Source organism: Mauremys mutica, chromosome 1, assembly GCF_020497125.1.
Source record: "Mauremys mutica isolate MM-2020 ecotype Southern chromosome 1, ASM2049712v1, whole genome shotgun sequence".
In the NCBI taxonomy this organism is placed as follows: Eukaryota; Metazoa; Chordata; order Testudines; family Geoemydidae; genus Mauremys; species Mauremys mutica.
Window position 1 is genome coordinate 42,109,166 of NC_059072.1, and position 21,885 is coordinate 42,131,050.

General features: G+C 39.5%; 1 protein-coding gene across 5 annotated transcripts in view; it reads left to right on the forward strand.

Annotated features, from left to right (window-relative positions):
* Positions 1-21,885, forward strand: part of POT1 (protection of telomeres 1) — a 188,068-nt gene that overhangs the window by 125,683 nt on the left and 40,500 nt on the right. For all 5 annotated transcript variants that reach the window (XM_045031745.1, XM_045031744.1, XM_045031753.1 and 2 more), the window contains 2 exons: positions 1,548-1,838; positions 8,235-8,390. In XM_045031745.1, the coding sequence (XP_044887680.1) occupies positions 1,548-1,838; positions 8,235-8,390 (447 nt within the window). The remainder of the gene's footprint in view (positions 1-1,547; positions 1,839-8,234; positions 8,391-21,885) is intronic.

The window sequence follows — 21,885 nt, forward strand, 5'->3', positions numbered from 1 at the left end:
ATTTATTTGTATACTTATGTTACAAATTATGCTCTGGAAATGTTGGCAACTTCTTGATTAAATCTCCTGCTGTTTAGAACAGTTTTATAGTACAGATTTTTTTGGGTTTGTGCTATTTTCTAAATTGCTAGAGTATTTAAATGCCCTGAAGACAGGGCACTAGGAACTCTGTACTGATCATTTTACAGCATGGCTATGTTCTAAGATGGAGAAATGGCAAAATTATTCAAATGAGTTATTCTGAACAGTTACTACCTTTTTGATAGCCATCTCTTAAGTTAAATAGGGTGAAGTGGGCCAGTGCCTAGAACTCACATTTATGGATCATATAATGTATGTGAGGATGTCCTATTGACATCACATAGAGACTGGAGAATATAAGGAGCAGACTGCCTGCTGCTTGAGGGAACACTTCAGGATTTGAGCTTTTCAGAATTCATTGCATAGGCCTGGTCTACACTGTGTGTGTGGGGTGGGGGGGTTGGGTTGATCTAAGTTATGCAACTTCAGCTACGTGAATAACGTAGCTGAAGTCAACGTACTTAAATCTATTTAACGCGGTGTCTTCCCCGTCAACCCCGTCTCGCTCTGGTGGAGTACCGAAGTCGACGAGAGAGTGCTCGGTTGTCGATTTTATCGCATCTTCACTGGATGCGATAAATCGACCCCTGCTGGATTGATCGCTCCGGAGGTAAGTGTAGACATGCCCATAGTGGCATGTTAAATCAGTCATCTGGCAGGCAGGTGTCCATTGCAGAGCAGCAGAAGGGAAAGAATATTTAGGTCTCTGAACTCCCATTAAGGTAAGTTACATGCATGAATCAAGGGGAAAATTGATCTATTTATTGTGTTGTCATATGAGTAGAATTTATGTATTTTATTATTGAGGAACTGAAGGGGCAATGTTCAACAATCTACTATATTAGCTGGCAGTGTGATCTAGTGTATAAGGAGCTGGACTGGGACTCATGATCCTGGGGCTCTACCAATGGTCTGCTGAGTAACCCGTTGCAAGTCATAAGAAAATAAGAACAGCCATATTGGGTCAGACCAATCATCTGTCTTCTGACAGTGCCCAGTGACAGATGCTGTCCTCCATGAACTTATCTAATTTTTTTTAACCCAGTTATACTTTTGACCTTCACCTCATCCTGTGCCTCTGTTTCCTCATCTGTAAAGGGAAGTAGGGCAGATGCTTACCTCCATTTGGAAAGCACTTTGAGGTCTATGAATGAAAAGCTCTATATGAGAGCTAGATATATTTGTAATTTATTTGCATATACATTTTGGATCCTGCTAGTACAGGAATTATTGGTGTTAGGCTGCATTTTCTGTTGCTTCTCTAGTTGGTTTTCTGGGTATATTCATTTGTTTTGGGTTCTTTTCATTTGGTTCCTCTCTCCATATATGTTCTTATTTTGTAGGAATAATGCCTGTTATTGCTCTTTAAAATATAACAGTCATTTTTATGCATATAAAATATTGAAATTTTTATACATTTTATGCACTGTAGTCAATATTTTTTTCTTCCCGTTTTTGTGTTGTAGATCAGGGAATACAATAAACAGATGCAGGGGATTACTGGCATTGGCTTTGCATCCTTGACATTTGATGGAACCATAGGAGCACCGATAGTGCCTCGAACCTCTAGTAAATCGTACTCTTTCACAGAAGAAGAACAGAAAACAATAGAAGAACTACGTACGTGGGCAGCTAGTAATCTTTCAGTCTGTGGGCCAACAGCAAAATTGTCTGGTGTCCAGCCAATGCTGTTTTTTGACCTTACTTGCCAACTTGTTGGGAAAGCAGAAGTGGATGGATCTTCCTTTCTTCTCAAGGTGGATTTTTAAACAATTTAAATAATTTAAATAGTTGTTACAGATTGACTATTAGATTCTTATTTCAAGGATTTATATTTCAGGGTTTTTATGAACTCAATCTTATATTTAAATAATGTTATATAGGAGTCTTTTTGACATTTAAGGGTTATTTTAGTAAATATATGATCCTCAACCAATTCACTTTCATACAAATTCATACTTTCATTTGTCTTTAAAGACATTCAGCTCACCTATTGCTCTAGAATTATTCACAAATATTGGTTTGACAAGGTATGTGTTCAGAATATGATTTCACAAGCATTTGTAGTTAGGAATTACAGAATTTCTTAATGCTGAAAAAATGATATTGTCTGTTTTAAGTTTTTAAATTGTTGCTAGTTAAATAACAGACTTCTTTTATGTACACTTCTCTGTATTATGTTTCATTAGAACAGGGGTCCCCAACGCAGTGCTCACGGGCGCATCTAAATGCGCCCACGTCCTGGCTGGCGGTCGAGTATCCGCCAAAATGCAGTTGAATTTCTGCGGCATTTCTGCGGCGACGCCTCTCGATGACGCTGCTTGCCGCCGACAAGCAACGTCATCACTGAAATGCCACAGAAATTCAGCGGCATTTTGGTGGATGCTTGACCGCCGCCACGGTCCTTCGTCTGGCGGGTGCCAGACGAAAAGGTTGGGGACCACTGCATTAGAACATATGCAGGATATAATTTAATGCACTATGTAGCATTGTTTAGCATATGGATGGATGGATTGAGTATGCTATCTTTTTGTGAATATGCTATCTTTTTGAGGTATTTGAGTTAGCCTTTATTAGTTATCTCTAAGTTCTTTACAGGATCAGTGCTTGAGTAAAGAAACAAAATACACTGTGTCACACTGCTTGAAAGCACTTTCTGGGAATTAATACTTAACATCAGCTAAGTGAAAAGGGATCTGTCTGTGTAATTTTCCTGAATTAGCAACAGCAACAGTGGACTGAATTTATCCTGAAACCCCTCCATGAGTTGAGTGATAAGAAATAAGAGACAGTCTGATGTTTTCCATCTGAGTATTTCTGCTTTTATGTATAGTAACACCAAGAAACAATTATCTGAAGCCATATTTTAGTATTTTTAGATAGGCAGAAAATAATGCATTATTCCTTCATTAAAGCAGCAGAACATTGTTTACACAACATAAAAAGGAATGTTACTTAAACTACATCCTGCAACATGCCCTACAGCTGTTACAAACATTTTAATTCAAGCAAACCCATGTAAAATGGATTTCAAACAAGGACTAATAAAATGATTTATGCACTTTATGAACTGGAGGTAAAATGTTCATAGTTCATTACCTCAATGAGCACACATTCATGCTGAGAGATCCTTTTGTAAGGACACAGGCAAGTAATTTCTTAAATTATTAATCTTTCATTGCTCTCTGTTTATTTCAAGTTTGATACTCTTGCATTTGTGTCAGTTTTATATAATAAAAAAACAACTGAGGGCACGTCTATACTATCCGTCGGATCGGCGGGTAGTGTTCAATATCGGGGATCTATTTATCGCGTCTCGTCTGGACGCAATAAATTGATCCGCTAATCGACGCCCGTACTCCACCTTGGCAGGAGGAGTAAGCGGAGTCGACGGGGGAGCCGCGGTAGTCGACTCGCTGCCGTGAGGATGGCCAGGTAAGTCGAACTAAGATACTTTGACTTCAGCTATGCGAATAGCGAAGCTGAAGTTGCGTATCTTAGTTACACACACACACACACACGCACACGTAGCCCAGGCCGGGGAGATAAAGACTTGACTTGTGAAAGTAAAACTTTGATGAAACCACAGCATGGTAAATCAATTCGTTTGTACTAGTAACGTTGACAGTGTCATTTTTGGAGGAATAGCATAAAGATATTACTGCATAAAACGATATTTAAATATAGCAGTTAGACAAATTCAAAAATGCACATTTTTGGATTAATATTGTTATGGCATAGTTAATGCACTCTTGGGGCCTATCTGCTAAAGTCTGTCTGATTCTCTATCAAACATTGATCTTGCTATAAGTAAGGCTCATACTTTCGGCAGGGCCTTGGCTAGCCTGTGCTGAATTGCTAAAAGGTAGTGTCCGTGTCACCACCATTTCATATAGTTCAGATAGTGCTCTTGATTAAGTCTTTGTTCTTATGATTTAAAGCCGTGATTATTTGACTGTTTAATCATTTTCAGCAGACCAGTTGCTCAGTGAATAAGTATGTGAAGGTATTCATCATTGCGGTGCCCTAATAGACCTTTTGATGTTCACTAAGAGAAACACTCAAACTTACTTTCAGGGCTTTGTGCATGGCCCATAGTATTTGTTTAACCAGTTTTTGATAATGTATTTGTTGCACAGTACTAATAAACCAAATGACCATTAGCAGTGCTGTGCAAAAAAATGACCAAAAAGCAATTGGCAAGTGCTTACCAACTGCTCTGAGAATTTTCTTTTAAAATTGGGGATACTCAGATCCTCACACTGGAGCAAAAGCTATCAGAAGGAAAAATAAAACACTGAACTGAATTTTTAATGCATAAACAAGATGAAGTTTACAAGATTAAAATTTTTAATTTATAGTGTAACAGGAGTTGGTCCCTGCAGCACCAGGGATGGAGAAATGGACAGGTCTTTAAAGAAAAAGAGTCAGTGGCTTCTTGTTCTAGCAAAATATTGGTTCCATCTACTCATTCCCAGTGTTTCAACTGCTTAAGAAGGAATCTTGAGCTTCACTCACTTCTATGAAAGTAGAAAAGGAACCACAGATTAAAGGTCTTTCTTGGAAGTGGCTAATGGGTATGAAAAGGGATGTCCTTAAAAGGAATCCATAGGTCCTTCAGGTTCCTCCTGCTAAGGCAGGGCTGGGTAAACTTTTTGGCCCAAGAGCCACATCTGGGTGGGGAAATTACATGCAGGGCCATGAATGTAGGGCTGGGGCAGGAGGTTGGGGTGCAGGAGGGAGTGCGGGGGTGCGGTGTGCAGGAAGGGACTCAGGGCAAGGGGTTGGGGTAGAGGAAGAGTGCAGGGTGTACGAGAGGGCTCAGGGCAGGGGGCTGGGGTGCAGGAGAGGGTGCACAGTGCAAGATGGGGCTCAGGACTGGTGCAGGGAGGGATGCGGAGTGCAGGAGAGGGCTCATGGCAGGGGATTGGGGTGCAGGAGGAGTGTGAGGTGCAGCAAGGGGTTGGGGTGCAGGAGGGGTGCGAGGTGCGGCAGGGGGGTGGGATGCAGGCAGGGGGCTCGGGGCAGGGAATTGAGGTGCAGGAGGGAGGCACAGTGCAGCCGGGGGCTCGGCAGGGGGTTGAGGTGCAGGAGGGGTGCGAGGTGCTTTGGGGGCTCAGGGCAGGAGAGGTGTGGGGTGCAGGCAGTGTGTGGCAGGGGGCTCAGGGCGGGGAGTTGGGATGCGAGGTGCAGGAGGGGTTCAGGGTGTGGGCTCCAGCCCAGCACCGCTTACCTGGAGCGGCTCCGGAGTGGAAGCAGCGCACATCGGGGCCAGGGCAGGCTCCAGGGAACTGTGGCCAATGGGAGCTTCGGAGGAGGTACCCATAGGCAAGGGCAGCGCACTCAGCCCTCTGCCCCCCTCTCCCAGGGGCTGCAGGGATGTGGGGCCGGCTGCTTCTGGGAGCGGCGCGGGGCCCACGGTGCCACTGGAGTGGCAATCGCGCGGGCAGGATCCAAAGCCCTGAGGGGCCAGATCTAGCCCGCGGACCGTAGTTTGCCCACCTCTGAGCTAAGGACTTATCAAAAATTAAATTAAATAGTTGTCCTTAGATCTGACAGGGGGGAAACAGTTCTTTGGATCAGAGTTTATCAATTCCCTCTTTTGAGTGTTGGACTATGGAGTTGTTCCAAATACAGTCAGTTGAAAAATGAGAGGGAAATTTTCAAAATCCACACACACTGCTGCTTTTTCTGTCAATTGATCAGTTCTACTCCTGAGACCAACAGTAAAGGAAATCCTTGGTGCCTTATTCCGGTTCTTTAAAGTACAAAAATACTGGCAACATTTTAATGGCTCAGATAACTTAGGCACCGATATTCCAAATCAGGTAAGATGTTGGATCCAAAATTGGTTCCAGTTATGCCCTGGTGCAGTTGTTGGTGGAAGTTAGAACTTCTTAGGATTCATGGCAGTAAGTTCCTTTTCCGGCTCTGGGTCTTCAGGGTGGGTGGCTTTCTTCTTTTGTCTGCTTTGTCAGGTTGAGCACATATGGTTTCTCTAGCTTTTTTGCACAGGACTTGTATTTCTTGTAAATGCTTCTCTTGAGGGCCCTTCAAACAGAAGATATCTTTCCATCTAAACTACAGGAAGTAAACAAAAAGGGAAAAGTCTTTTCTTTCTTTTGCAAATTGCCTCTGCAGATCCTAACTCTTGGGAAAACATGCTTTGGCATCATGTATTGAGACCTGTCTAGAAAACAGTGTCCATTGGGGTTGTGAGCGTGTTTCCTTGTATATCCAACATTTAATTGTTATGGCCCTTGTCATAAACAGATAGCTAAGGGTTAATGCCTCTTTTACCTGTAAAGGGTTAAAAAGTTCACCTAGCCTAGCTGACACCTGACCAGAGGAACCAATGGGGGAACAAGATGTTTCAAAAGGAAGGAGGGAAGTTTTCCTTTGTTTAGAGTTTCAGTTTCAGCCGGAGTGAAAAAGATCAAGGAACCAGCCTCTTATCAGAGTAGTAAGTTTTAGAAAGGAATAAATAGGTTTATGTTTATTTTCTTTGTAACTTGTCTTGATACCATTAAGGGAATTATCAAATTTGGGTATTTTTTGTGTAACTAAATTTGTGCCCAGGGGAACATCCTCTGTGTGCTAAATCTGTTGTCTGTGAGAGTAGCTGGTATGCTAATCTCTCCCAGAGGGTTTTCTTTGACCTTTCTTTTCTTTAATTAAAAGCCTTTTCTTAATACCTGATTGATTTTTCCTTGTTTTTAGATCCAAGGGGGTTGGATCTGGATCCACCAGGAGTTGGTGGGAGAAAGGATGGGGGATGGTTAATTTCTCCTTGTTTTAAGATCCAAGGGGTTTGGATCTGTGTTCACCAGGAAATTGGTGGAGGAGTCTCTCAAGGCTACCCAGGGAGGGGAAGGTTTTGGGGGAGGAAAGGGAGTGATTCAGATACTCAGAAATTCTGAATGGTGGCAGCGAAACCAGATCTAAGCTGGTAATTAAGCTTAGAAGTGTCCATGCAGGTCCCCACATCTGTACCCTAAAGTTCAGAGTGGGAAAGGAACCTTGACAGCCTTATCTACCCTTAGTTTCTTTCCTTCACTGTAAACAGCAGCTTTCTGAACCATTATTTGATTACAACTATTATTGTCTACTTTGGTAATAACCTTGCCACTTTATTTCATAGGGTATAGATTAAACTGTAGTTTTAAGAAGCTAGTAACTGGTAATAGTTTAGTGTTTAATTTAGGTCTCTGTTGTTATGAAGCCCTAGACTGGTTGTTTGCTCTGTTGCCAATTATCCCCATAAAAAATTCCAGATTTGAATGGTATATATCAAATGACAATAAAATGTCCATAATGAACCACCACACCAGATACATTCAGCCCTGGGAGAAAACAACTCTTTCTAGAGAGTTCCTAGCATGTACTGGCTTTTCCTCCTTTGGCCTGCCTTCCACAGCAGCAACAAGGTCTATTGACAGAGAGGAATCCAAAATTTGAAAGGCCAGCTAAACACCACTGGGTGCATCTCCTCCAACTGAGCACCATGAGAGAACCCACCAAAACATTTCCAGGGCTTGGTTCATGGGTCCAGGTACAATTTTTATACCTGAGAGAAGTTTTTTCCTTCTCCCAATCCAACTGCCTGATAAGCATCCTAGAAAATCAAGTCCATGTTAACAAGAGGCCAAATTCTCTCTAGACATTCCCTCAAGCAGTCTTTGTGTCACTTACCACAGCCAGATCTGTGGCACTTCCCATCACTCTCCCCCACTACTAATTGGTTTTTAAATCTCTGGCTTTTCTTAAGATGTTCAGGCTAAGATGTTAGATTTACCTTTTGAGGGACTGGGCTTGTTCATCATAAAGAGTGACAAAGTTTGGAGAGGGGGAAAAAAAAAGTAGTGAATACCAATTTAGAGTATGTGTAGCATAAAAAAACATATATAGGGGCCACGATCCACACTACTTTCACTTGATTCAGCAGGAATTTTTCAAGTTTAAGTTTTTCTTAGTTAAGAGGGAAAGGACTGGAACCTTAGTAACTATTTTGGCTCAAAATATTTAATCATGTGAAGGTAAGTAGTTACATATATTTGTAACAATTTAATCTAAAGTAATCAACTTTTAAAATCTTTTATTTGCACATTAAAAGTATTAAAAGAGATTGATGAAATAATTTCTTTTCACGGCAGGTATGGGATGGTACAAAATGTCCCTACCCATCTTGGAAGGTGCTTGTGGAAGAAAGTGACCTTGAAGGAGATAAAGTTCTCATCCGTCAGCTGAGAAATCTGATTGTAGACATTCTAGTTTATGATAACCATGTGAAACTGGCAAAATCACTGAAGGTAACAGAGAACTCAGTATTTTTAACTTTAATTTTACTGGATTTTTTTTGTTTTGTTTTGGATTCACTTAATGAAAGCTAGCTACTCACTTCTACAGGTGATGTCTTAGTTTCCAATGTGCTTTTTATCCTTTACAGTCTTTCCCATACATGCTATTTTAGTGCAGACCACCTTCAGCAGGTGTGAAACAGCCTAATTACCTTAAAATCACAATGAAAAATTATCCTTCCAATTAAACAGCTCTTTCCAGACATTGAAATGTCATGCATTGCCATGTGAACATAATGCATTATGGAAAATGTATTCTATAGTTGAAAATTGTTTATTGGAACTGATGTAAAATGGGGTTAAATTTGGAGCCCATTTAAATGATAATTCTACAGTCTATAAAAGGGTATTTTATGTTCTGTGAACTCTGCTGCATTCTGTAAAACATATCTTGTTTTAGTGGGTCAGTAATGTTGATTATACTTACATAGGGAAAATAAAAACATAATTAAATGTTTGATCTTTAGCAACAGTGCCATCTTGCTTCTGATTAGCAGAAAATGTAGCTTTCATTTTACAGCATGATTGCTGTGGTTACGCTATTTAAGATATCCTCGTTTTTCTGATCAATTTTATAAGTGATTGGGGAATGTGGGGAGTGTAAAGATATATTTTTATGTGGCAAATATTAATCCAGCATTATGGGTAGACTTAAAATCAATTTACAATACTGATACATTAATAAAGATAGACATTTTCATGAGTAATTTGCAGATGACAAGATGGCTCTTGTTTATGTAAGAATTGTTAACTATATTTGGTCACACAATTATTTTTATTAATCTTAGATTTTTTCCCAAATATAGATTTGTCTCTTGCTAAAAGACTCACTCCAAAAGCAGTGTTGAACAGTAGTCTGAGAATTAGGAGGGGAAAATCTACACTTTCTATGATTCTAAAGATGATCAGTTTTCTTTTACTGTGAAGTCTTGGACGTTTGTAGTGCGCGCGCGCACACACACTCTCTCTCTCTCTCTCTCTCTCTCTCTCTCTCTCTCTCCTTCTCAGCCAGTAATGTTTGTAATAGAAGTTTCCCCTCCTGAATCCAAGTTTTAATGTAAGAACATAATACATGGGGTGGTTTTATGAGCTGCCTCTACTTTTGCTCCCATTTAACTCTTCCTTCTTCTTTCTTGTATCTCATACATCTGTGTCTTTACTAGGAAATTGTATTGTGTTCATAGATTTTTAGGCCAGAAGCAATCATTATGATAATCTAATCTGACCTCCTGTGTAATACAAGCTATAGAATTCACCCAGTAGCATAACCAAGGCCATATCATTTCACCCCCTCAGGTTATTGGGATGTTACAGTGCTAACCATCACTCATTAGTCAGTGTGGTGTGAACTAGCTGTGGTTAAATGCTGCTGGACCTCGTTTAACTAGTTTACACAGTGCTGACCATGAGTTGTTCTTGTCTGCTGACCAGCAAGTGATGTTTATGTTCCTATCATCTGTTTTGTCTGCTCACAGTTGCATAGCATGATTAAATTTCCAGGTGAAGACAAGCCCTAGGAAGGTCTCTCCAGACACAATTTAAACAAACAAGAGATAAGGAGGAACATATTGTGACTCTGTATGGAATTTGGGGGACACTTGAGGACATTATGAATACCAATATTGTAAAATTGTAATGTAATTGTAATGCCAGATATGCCATGTAAGGTATCTGCAAAAATGTTATAATTTGCCAAGGACGATAATCTTGTTTCTATGTTTGTATCACCTTTGCATTATGGGTTATAGATATGTATGTATGTCTGTATTTCAAAACTTGTGCTATGCTTCTTGGTGACAACTCCAGACAGTTTGGCATCAGCACTGCCTAGCCTGCTTGATGGCCCATTAAGGACCATCAGCTATACAATTTGACCCATTGAGAGAAGGCAAGGCCTTATGACTCAGAAGGCATGTAGGGGCATGCTTATGGACAGAACTCTAAGGTTTCCAGGCTATGTGCTGGGCAGCTTGTGTTTGAGGTAGCACAAGCTGCATGGCAAAAGACTATAAAACGCAGCTGCATCTTCTCCATTTTGTCTTCATTCCTGCTTCTTACATCTGGAATAACCTTTCTGCAAACAAAGCGCTGAACAAAGGACTGAATGACCTATCCAAGCTGTGGATGTGTTCTAATCTAGTGGGACTTTCAAGCCAGCAAACTAAGCAATACTGCTAGGAAGCTGATATATGGACTTCGAAATCTTTGTATGTATGTGATTGTTTTACCATTTAAAATCTCTCTTCTTGTTCTTCCTTTTTTTCTTTATAATAAACCTTTAGTTTTAGACACTAAGGGGATTGGGTGGTAGGGTGGTATTTTGTATAAGATCCAAACCTATACTGACATGGTGATATGGCTGACCCTTTGGGGTCAGAAGAACATTTTGTATATGTGAGCAGAGTTTTTTAAATAATGTCTTACTGAACTGGGCCTAGGTGCTGATTGGGAGCCAGAGAACTGGAATGCAATCAAGGGTGCTGTGTGATTTCTTTTTTTGTTTCTTGATAACCAGTGGGGGGATCTGAAGCACAGTTTGTGACTTGTTCGGGAGTTTAACTTCAGTGTTACCCACCAGTATTGGGAGTATCTGCTCTCCCTTTTGCAGCCTGCCCTGATGTTAGCATTTCCAGTGAGGGCTGCCCCAGGCCCACCGGGTCACACATATGTAACAAAAATGTGTTTTACGTGATTAGGTTTGGTACATATCTTGTAGGTCCAGATTGTTGTGTGTATGTTTGTTGCAATTTTGAGTATATATCTTTTAAATTTCTATTGCAGGCAAAAGTAGATCTATCTTAGGTACTTATATGGCCCATGATACCATAGTATCTGAACACCTCCCAATCTTTGATGTATTTATCGTCAGGTACAAAAGTGCTATTGTCCCCATTTTACAGATGAGGAACTGAGGCACAGAGACTAGGTGACTTGCTTGTGGTCACACAGGAAATCTGTGGTGGAGCAGGGAATTTAACCCTGGTCTCACAAATCCCAGCCTAACCACTGGGCAATCCTTTCTCTCTGATTGGTAATAGAAGACTAGCCAAAATAACTGAATTTCTAGGAATTTCTAGATGGTTTGGACCCTGGGAGAATGGAGACTGTTAAAGTGTAGTGTCACTGTGGGAATGGGGGATGTTTAGGATGTTGATGATGATGGTGATGAAGAAAAAGGGTTTGGTGAGATGGAAAAAGTTGATAAAGCAAAATGCAGTAATGGGAAATGCAGTAGAAAATGAGAACACATAGCAGCAGAAGTAGAATGTATTGCATCTTATTAGAAGGATTGGTGAGGGGAAAAATGGAAAGAAAGGAAGGAGACCTGAGAAGAGGAGACTGCATTATGCACATCCTTGTTATCTCTTGCCTGAGCAAGACTTTTGGCTGTGGAGGTAGAGAAAGGAAGGGACACATTTTGTGTGTGTTGTAGATGAAGAAGTGACTGCATTTTGCACAAATTTGGATTTGAAATTAGGAGGACAGAAAGAGTATTGGAAAATTATCCCTAGATTGTGAACCTGCAAAGTTCAGAGTGCTGTGCGTGCCCGAAATATTGATGGCACAGTATGATTAGTCAAGTAAGTATTCATCTATTGCTGGAATTCACTAGAATTTTTATGACATATATTTTCTTAACTACAGGCTAAACAAGAATTATAGACATTGAGCCTTCTTTGAATTCATTTACAGACTTTAATTTTTGCTATAATAGGTGGTTTTTAATTTAGGTGAGGTTACGGTAAATGTGGAGTCCAGCTGCTACATGCTGAAATTTTATAAATCTTTGAAATTTAATGTTTGTGTGCACTCAATTTTGCTTATTTGTCATATAGAATAGACTCATAATTAAAACTTTGAGTGTTCTTTGTAAAAGGCAGAGATGCTTTAATAAAGGGCTTGCTATACATATGAGGGGATGTTTGCGAGAGAATGTAACTAAAATAATCTAAAGTCATATTATTCCGTGTAATACTTCATGCAATACAGGCTTTTGTAATGCACAGATAAGGAAATCACCTAATCCTGTGCCTAACTCTGAGCACATGCTTAAAGTCCTTTTGAAGTCAATGGGATTTAAGTAAATATCTAAGTGCTTTCCAGAATAGGTATTAACATAAGAATGCCCTTAATAGGTATTGTAATATAGGAGGTGTTTTGGCAATTTCAGGATATTAGAACCAATAAAATACTACACTATTTGTCTTTTCCTTTGAAATTCCTTTAGAATTGTGTTGTCATGTGAATTGCTGTTAAAATGGTAGGTTACACTTTCCAGTATCATCATGTACCATTTGGAATAACAGCAGTAGCTTTGAATAATGATGTTTTAATGTAAAAATAACCTACTTTACGCAGACTTGTTATCAAGAGGTCAATAGCAAAGACTGTATGGAAAAAAATATTTAATTTTATTTTAAATTATATGTATTTGAGAGCATTCTGACAAGGAGCAAGAAAAGCTCATAATAGAGAAATTGGGTAGTGCATTATAGTCAATTTATAACAAATCATTAAGCATGGTGTCAGAATATATTCATGCTAATTCCCTGCAAGAGTTTGTAAAAACAACTATATTGTCTTTCAGTGTATGCCAGAGAGAACTAAAGATCTGAGTATATTATATACATCTTTTTTTCAGTAAGATTCTGAATAGTTGAGAAAACTAAAGATTAGTAGACTATGACTACACGGTAATTGCTACTGATAAATAGGCTTTATTTTATATAGCTCTTCAGCATTGCTGCATTGGGAGAGATGTAAATGTACATTGTCCCAGCAGGTGCTCCAGTATTATTTGTACCAGCAAGCACATTATCTCTTGGAATATAAAAAAAACAGTGCACCTTCTGAACACATGCAGAAAGGAGCTACATCCACAAAGGTAGACAGTCAGGCAGGGCCATGGTCCTTCCCCACCCCGACTTTTGTGTGTGTGTGTGTGTGTGTGTGTGTGTGTGAGAGAGAGAGAGAGAGAGAGAGAGTGTGTTCTACATCTCACTTGTGAAGGACTGGGCACAATTTAACTCATTTTACGATGTAGAATCTGGATATGACAGAATGGTCAGCAATATATGTTAAACAGAAATCATTTTGAGTTTTGCAAGTAGATTAAAAAGTTAATATTTGCTTACTGATACCATAGAGATCTCCAAAGTTAATTGGAAACTGATCATATCAGATACCAGTGTTCACTAATTATTGGCCAGTATTGGCTTTTTAATGACTGCCACTCTAAATGTTCTTTAAAATATTGTGCATTCTTTTTAACAAACATAGGCATTGTCCTGTGTGGTTTAAGATAGAGTGGAGAACTTGGTTTGCTGAAAAGTTGCTTTAGCTTTTACTTGCCTTAAATATCTTATGTAAATTTGTTATTTATCATATATTTTATTTGTAACATTTTCTTTTATCATCTGTTGTTTTTAGAATCATCATCTATGAATTATATTGGTACCTACTTCTGGTATGTTCTTGAATGCTATCTGGAATGTTTTGTTGTTGATTTCCATTTTGATGTTTCTTTAACATTTTTTTTAAACATACTTGTCATACAGGTGCCAGTTGTAGTTAATTAAGAGGATTATTCTAGTTCAAGTAAGGAGAGCTGTTTCTTGTCTCTAGTCATTGACATCTATAATTGAAGATGTCAGTTATGAAGACTGATAGTGTCAGTGTTCTTTTTAATATTTTTTTCCCAGTGGATTATATCTTAGCACCAGCTAAAATATAAAGAAGTGTCATATGCTTTTTCTACAAGCATTCTCTGAATTGGGAGGTGATATTACTTAGCATGTTCAAAGCTTCTTGCTTAACGTGGTGCTAACAATATGCAATGCTGCCTCCCAAAGGAATTTATATATATTACACTTTCTTATATAGTGTATAATCAGCTGTTATGCTGTGTTGATATTCATAACCTGTACAACTGTTTTAATATATGACGCTGCTGATTATATCACTTTAGTTGTAAGCAGTTATCAAATGTCTAAAACAAATTAATAATATTACTAAGAATGAAAAGACATGTATGTGGATGTGATCAAAATATAAATATGGGGAGAAGCAGTCCCTTGTAGCGATTAAAAAACTGGAGAGGTTCATTTCATCATTCATTAATATAGTACAACATGTAGTTCGATTTGACTTTGAAGTACAACACAACATCCATCCTTAATGTATTATGATGACATTGAGTATTGCTAGCTTGCAAACTCCTGTCTGACTTTTAATCCAGCAGTTTCACTTCTCTTTTGCTTGGGTGGAAAGAATAATGATGGTAAATATCCAGTTCCATGATACACTATTTTGAGCTCCATAGAGCCAGTTGGACCAAAAATAGCTTTATAAGTTACTCATTTGGCTCTCTAATTGTAGTTACAAATTTAAAAAAAAAAAATCAGATCCAAAATTCACGTTTAACTGCCTCAAATCTTAGTAGAATCTCACCTTTGTCGTTAAAAAAAGCTGCTCAGAGCTAATCATACAGTTAGATTTATTCCTTTGGATCATTTGATATGAGGAGAAATACAGCACTTAACTATTAAAAATTTATCCAGCTCAGAAATTTTTGCTATCAGGCAAATTTTATAAGATGGCTTCTCTTGTATATTTTATAAAGATTCAACTCCAAAAAAGGTTTCAGAGTAGCAGCCATGTTAGTCTGTATCCGCGAAAAGAACAGGAGTACTTGTGGCACCTTAGAGACTAACACATTTATTTGAGCATAAGCTTTCATGGGCTACAGCCCACTTCATCGGACACATAGAATGGAACATATAGTGAGGAGATATATGTACATACAGAGAACATGAAAAGGTGGGAGTTGCCAAAAAAAATCCCTTATATGCAAGGGTCTTTCATTTATGTATGATTCAGACTAAAACTCCAGGCTAAAAATCAGAAAAAGAGGAATTCATGTTTTCCCATACCTGGACGATTGGTCAGTGAGGGGGACAAGTCTTATGACCACATGCACTTACATAGTCCAGAATGCAAGATTGCTCCTTTGTTCCCTTCAAGAGTTGTTGAAATTGGACTATCGCCGAAATTGTCAGGCATTGAATGGGCTTGTTCAAGTGCCTCTGGCAGTTCCTCATTCTTTCCAGTGGTGGACAGTTCAGAGTAATGTATGCCAGGGTGTTCCCTTTGCTCATCTCCCCACCTCCTCTCCCCAAACAAGACCATAAATACTGATGCTTACACAATAAATTGGGGAGTACATCTGGGGGAATTGAAGGTACAAGGTTTGTGGATGGAGCAGGAAGCATCTTTTCATATCAACTTCAGGCCATTTACAATGCATGCAAGGTATTTTGAGCACCAAGCAAGGGTGTGGCAATTCACATACTCACTGACAACACCACTGTGATGTATTATGTGAACAAGCAAGGGGGAGCTCACTCCAGTCAGCATTGTCAGAAGGTGATAAAATTGTGGAGAGAACATTGAAGAGAACATCACTCCCATAGCCATTTATTTACCAGGGGCCCAGAATTACTTGGCCAATCATCTAATCAGGAACTTCTCCCTGAATAATGAGTGGTCTCTAAAGATCAGTGTGCTGAAGTCCATCTTCAGACAATGGGGCACTCCTACTATAGACCTGCTTGCAATGGAGGACAATAAGAAGGGCCATCACTTTTTTGCTCTCATGCAGGTCTCAGTCCAGGTTCCCTGACTGACACATTTCATCTGAATTGTGGATCGGTCTTGATGTATGCTTTCCTCCCTGATCCCAATCACTCCTCAGGTCATCCTCAAGCTGAAGATGGATCATGCCAGACTGATTCTCATTACACTAGCTTGGCTGAGACAGTGCTGGTTTTCTGACTTCCTCAGTCTCTCTGTTCATCCACTCCATTCCTCTTCCTTGTTGTACTGCTCTACTGACTCAGATTTTGCATCCAGCTCTGCAGTCTGCACCTCACTGCATGGATATCGCATGGCTAGATAAGGAGAAAGCGAGCTGTTCTGCATTTGACAGTTTCTCCTTAATAGTAGAAAGCCCTCTACTAGGGTTACGTATTTAGTTAAGTGAAATTGTTTTTCAACTTGGTTCCTGGCCTGCTGGGGAGTTCAACTGAACAGACCTGCATTCAGGACATTTTGGAGTACTTATTATCCCTTTAGTCCTCTGGCCTGTCAGTCAGTTCATTGAAAGTCTACTTAGTGGTGATTTCGGCATTTTATCCTCCAGTTCAAGTAAATCAGTTTACTCAAACTCCATGGTAGTTGGATTTCTGAAAGTGATTTCTCTGTGGAACCTTAACATTGTGTTGGCTGCTCTCATGGGTCCCCCCCTTGGCAACTTGTTTTCTATCTCTCCTATGCCAAAAGGCAGTGTGTCTTGTTGCCATAACTTCCATGAGAAGAGTTAGCGAGCTTCAGGTCCTAACGGCGGACCTTCTGTATACCCAGTTTTTCAAGGACAAAGTGGCCTTGAGACCTCATCTAAAGTTTTTGTCACAATTTCATCTTAACCAGACAATTTGCTTATCTGTTTTTTTTTTCCAAACCTCATTCAGATGTTGATGAACAGCATCTTCATTCCTTGGATGTGAGATGATGCTTAGAATTTTACTTGGAAAGAACTAAGCCAATTTTTCATCACTTCTTCTTCTTTCTGTTTCATTTGTGGATTACAGAAAGGTCAAACGGTCTCCGCACAGACGATTTTCAGATGGATAATAGCCTGTATTACAATGGCTTCTGGGATAGCTCAGACTTAACTTCCACAGAGGCAAGGGGCCATTTGATAATGTCTCATAGATCACGTTTCTCAGTGATGTTTTGATATTAGACATTTGCAGGGCTGCTACTTGCTCTTCCATACATACTTCTACCAAGCATTATGCTATTACAACTGCATCCAGATCAGATGTGAATTTTGGAAAGGCAGTCTTTCAGATGCTCTTTAAGTAGACTCAGAGCCCCACCTCTTTCTGATACTGCTTGTGACTCACCTGAGTGGAATGCAGGTCTGCAACCACTCAGAGAAAAGACTGGTACTTACCTATACTGTATCTGTTCTTTGAAATTTGGGTACAGATATGTATTCCATACTCCACCTTTTGTCCCCTCTGCATCAGAGTCTCAATCCTTGACTTTCAGTGCAAAGGAACTGAGAGGGGCCAGTGGATATAAGGGGCCACCTTATATTCCTTGGGGAGGAGATGAGGGGCCAGTGGATATGACTCCCACCCCTCTGAGTACTGCTAGCCTACCTTCTCTGGCTTTGGTGCACAGGGCATGCGCACATCTGAGTGGAATATATGCATGCACCCACATTTTGAAGAACAACAATTTATAGTACTGTAGTAAGGTAAGTAGTCATTTTTTCCCTTGAGTTTAGGGGTTTGTTTTGTTTTTTAAGTTACTATCTGTATAGCACTACAAGGCTATGCAACAGCATCCTTATGTTTTGTAAAAGCAGCAAAGAGTCCTGTGGCACCTTATAGACTAACAGACGTTTTGGACAGGACTCTTTGCTGTTTTTACAGATCCAGACTAACACGGCTACCCCTCTGATACTTATGTTTTGTGTGTTTCAACTTTTGAGACTTATCATACTTCACTCTAAGTCTGATGCAAAGAATTCCATACAAGTAAGATGTATTCTTTCAAAATTACTCATATTTTTTTTTGACCTTGTACCTTTCCTAATTTGACAGTTTATCAGCTGTTTCTAATTGGCTTCTTTCTGGCTTCCTATGGTCTCACTGCAGGATTAATCCTAATTACTCTTGGATTATTCTTATCCTGTTTTTAGTTTGAGTTAATGGTGGGGTTGATGATTTTGTAGGTCATGGGGCTTACAAATGCTTTCACAGCACGGACTACATCTTAATAGGGAGATTATTTCATGAAGCAGCTCCTTTCATGTTCATAATTGTATGCACCAGCTTCCCTTTATTCTTGATACCATTGTACCAGCAATTAAAGCAATAGTTTATGTGTGGTGGGAGAAAGTAATATTAGGGAAGGTAATTAATAAGTATGTATTAAACTGTATTTTATTAACTTTGTTAGGTAGAAACAGAGAAGTTCCCACAACAACAGCAAAGCTCCTAGGATGTGAACAAAATTATGCATGTGAATAGTTCCATCGGTTGCAAGGGACCCACTCTCATGCTTAAATACTTTGGCATATTGGGGCTAGGGGCAAGAAGGAAAAGGAAAACAAAAGAAGTTCAGAGAAAGGGAACCTGGCTTTCCTCTCTCTCAAGTAGAGTTCTGTTTTCTTTGGAAGAATCAGATTCTGTGTACTAAACTGTTTTTTTCTTTTTTCATCTCATCCCAGTATTCTAGTGGCCTGGTGTTTAGGCTGATCCCAAGAAAAGAGCAATTGGCACCAGCCAAAGCTCTACCTCTGCTGCCTAGTACATACTTATCCCTAACTCAACAAGATTAATCTCTCAGTCATCACATATCTCAGACTTTCCTCTGCACCTACTCAGTAGGCCAAAAAAAAAAAAAGTAAAAAATATTGTTCATTGTTTTTATACACACACACACCAGGATATATCACATTTGTATTAAATCCAGGATACTGATTAAAAAAAATACAAATTAGATTATTGGTGACCAAGCCCAAATGACTATAAATGTATCAGATGGAAATTATCCCCATATTTTTAGGGGCTTAGCCTTATCCACTAGATGATTTCTCATTGAAGTTTAGGCTGTTCATTTCACACTTATTCCTACTTTGCTAAGAATTAACCTGTGAAAAGATTTATGCTTAAACTGAGTCTGGGGAAAACGGAACTGAAACAGCAAAATCTCCAGGTTGCCAGTTTGCTTAAGTCAGTGACATTTTTCCACTTCTCTCTGGCTGGATTCATGTGTTTAGCTTCTACTGAGCTGCTCCATATGGATAAATTGGAGGCTCGTGCAGTCATCTCACTATACCAGTACTTGGAAAGCTGGGGAAAAACAAATACAAGCATTTATCTTTCTAAACACTGTTAGAGGGCTTTTCCTTCACCCTCCCACTTCCCTGGTTCTTGTCATGCAGACAGCAAGCAGCAAAAGAACAGAAGTCCTAAGTGCAGGCAATGCGATATTTATTGGGGTTAGTTTGCAAGCAAGCATATTCCTAAGCCCTTCACACCAGTCGGACTTACCTCTATACACCTATAGTCTGTTCCCCAGTGTTCCATTCCCAGCACTGATGCCGCAGAGCATTTACCCCGTGTCCCCCTTCCCAGCTCTGACGCCACAGAGCGTTAACCCCAAGTCCCCCTTCCCAGCTCTGATACTGCAGAGCCTTGCCTGTGTCCCTGTTCCCCGTTCCCTATTCCCTGTTCCTGTTCCACCCCTTAGCTAGCATGGTTCCAATTTCCCTTCCCACCACTTCCTGTTTGACCCGTTTGTATAGTAATATTCTCAGCTATACCTTAATCAGTTATTTTACTGAAAATTTAACCAACCAATCCAAACATATTGTAACATAATTCTCTAACCAATTATATCCCACTACCCTAATTAACTTACACCTTAGCAAAATTGTTTATACAGCAGACAGAAACAATTAGAGAACCAGAGACTCATAGACTTTAAGGTCAGAAGGGACCATTATGATAATCTAGTCTGACTTCCTGCACAATGCAGGCCACAGAATCTCACCCACCCACTCCTGTAACAAACCTCTAACTTATGTCTGAGTTACTGAAGTCCTCAAATCATGGTTTAAGGACCTCAAATGCGTGGTTCTCTTTTCTGTCCTGCCATTTGGCTTCCCAGCGAGAGATTAACAATAGAAAAGTGGGGGGCTGTGAAGATAAAATAATATAGAAATGAGGGTTTCACAATCATTGATATTAACATTCCTTGCACTGCTATTATTATTTTTTACACAACTGTACCCCGATTACACTCCAATCTTGTACAATCAGAGACAGTCAAGTTAAGTTTCAATAGAAGAAACTCCTTACGTTCCTTTAGTGATTTTGATTAACTCGTCCAATAGTCAAATAATATAGATCAGAATATCTGGTACCTGGAGCAGTCCTTTACAGACCATTTCTGTGGGAAAAGGGCCCATTTTCCCTCAGAATAGCTATAAAGGCTCCTGGGAACAAACACATAGTGGTGGTAGGAGGCACCTGACCCCCTTATATAATCTGTTTAACTACCAGGGTTCCACTCAATGTGACTGTACCAAGCTGCACAAATAATTACATTTACATAACTGGGTTTTCTCATCAAACCAAAAACTTCCTTCTTATAACACCACAACTGTTACTCACATCTTCACAACTGTTACCTTTTAACTTTTCCACAACTCCCAACCGGTTACTTCCCTCCAAATTCCCCCCAAACTCTGTAGTATTAATTTCTGCAAATATCTGCCTTTTACCTTGTGCTGTCTTTACCTCAGGATTGTTCAAAAAGGCAGTAAAAAACTTTTATCAACTGGTTATGAATTTCTCAGTTCTCATTTCATTTTAAAAAAGAGAGAGAATTAAAAAAAAAAGCTTACCACTGTTAACATTCTGATGAAACTAATAAAATACTCTCTTAAAATACAAAGACATGAAATCAGATGGAGAAATCCAACTTTAAAAAAGAGAGGAAGAAGATTGGAAGAAGTGGTGAAAAATATAATGTAAACATCTCTGAATCCAAAGCTTTAAGGTGTATGGGATGTTTATACATTTTCAAAGGAGGAAGAGACAGACAGCTTTCAGGAAGGGAGTAGTTTCCACTCCATAGCACCTCCCTAGCAAAAGTGCAGTCTGTTGCTGACTTCCGACACAGTGGTAGAAAGTCTAAGCCAAACGGATAGTATAGAAGTTTGAAAGACACCACACTTCCAATTCGTTGATGAAACACATTTGCCCATTATCATTGATTTACTTCAAGACATATTCCAGGAATGAAGGGTAGCAATGTAATTTAGTGACTGGTCTGGCCTATAAAAAGACTACTGAGAGATCCAACATAAACACAACAGTCAGCTGTTTATTTTAAATCCAGCAGATAATTTAAGACTCTGATTAGAACAGTCTCAACTCTAAGGAAAGCCAACAGGGAGATTGGAATCTACCTGCTATGTCATTGGTGTCCAAATGGTCCTGCCATGAGGGCAGGGGAATGGACTCGATGACCTCTTGAGGTCCCTTCCAGTCCTAGAGTCTATGGAAAAAAAATGCACCTGGAATTGAATAAGCACTGATGTACCAAACACCATCCCCAAAATGAGAGGTTTGAGAGTAAACAGTATAGGCAAGCTCTTCATTGTCCAGACTTGGTTCCTTATTAAAAGGAATGATCCCAGAATTTAAAGATAGTTGGCACTTTACCATTTGCTTAGTAAGTTGTTGATAATACCAGTCAGTAATGACAGCTAATGTTCAAATCTCAAGTGACCAAGATGGAAAAACAAGTGGTTAGCCTCACAGGAAACTCAGAACACTATAGAATCTCTAGTCAGAGAATT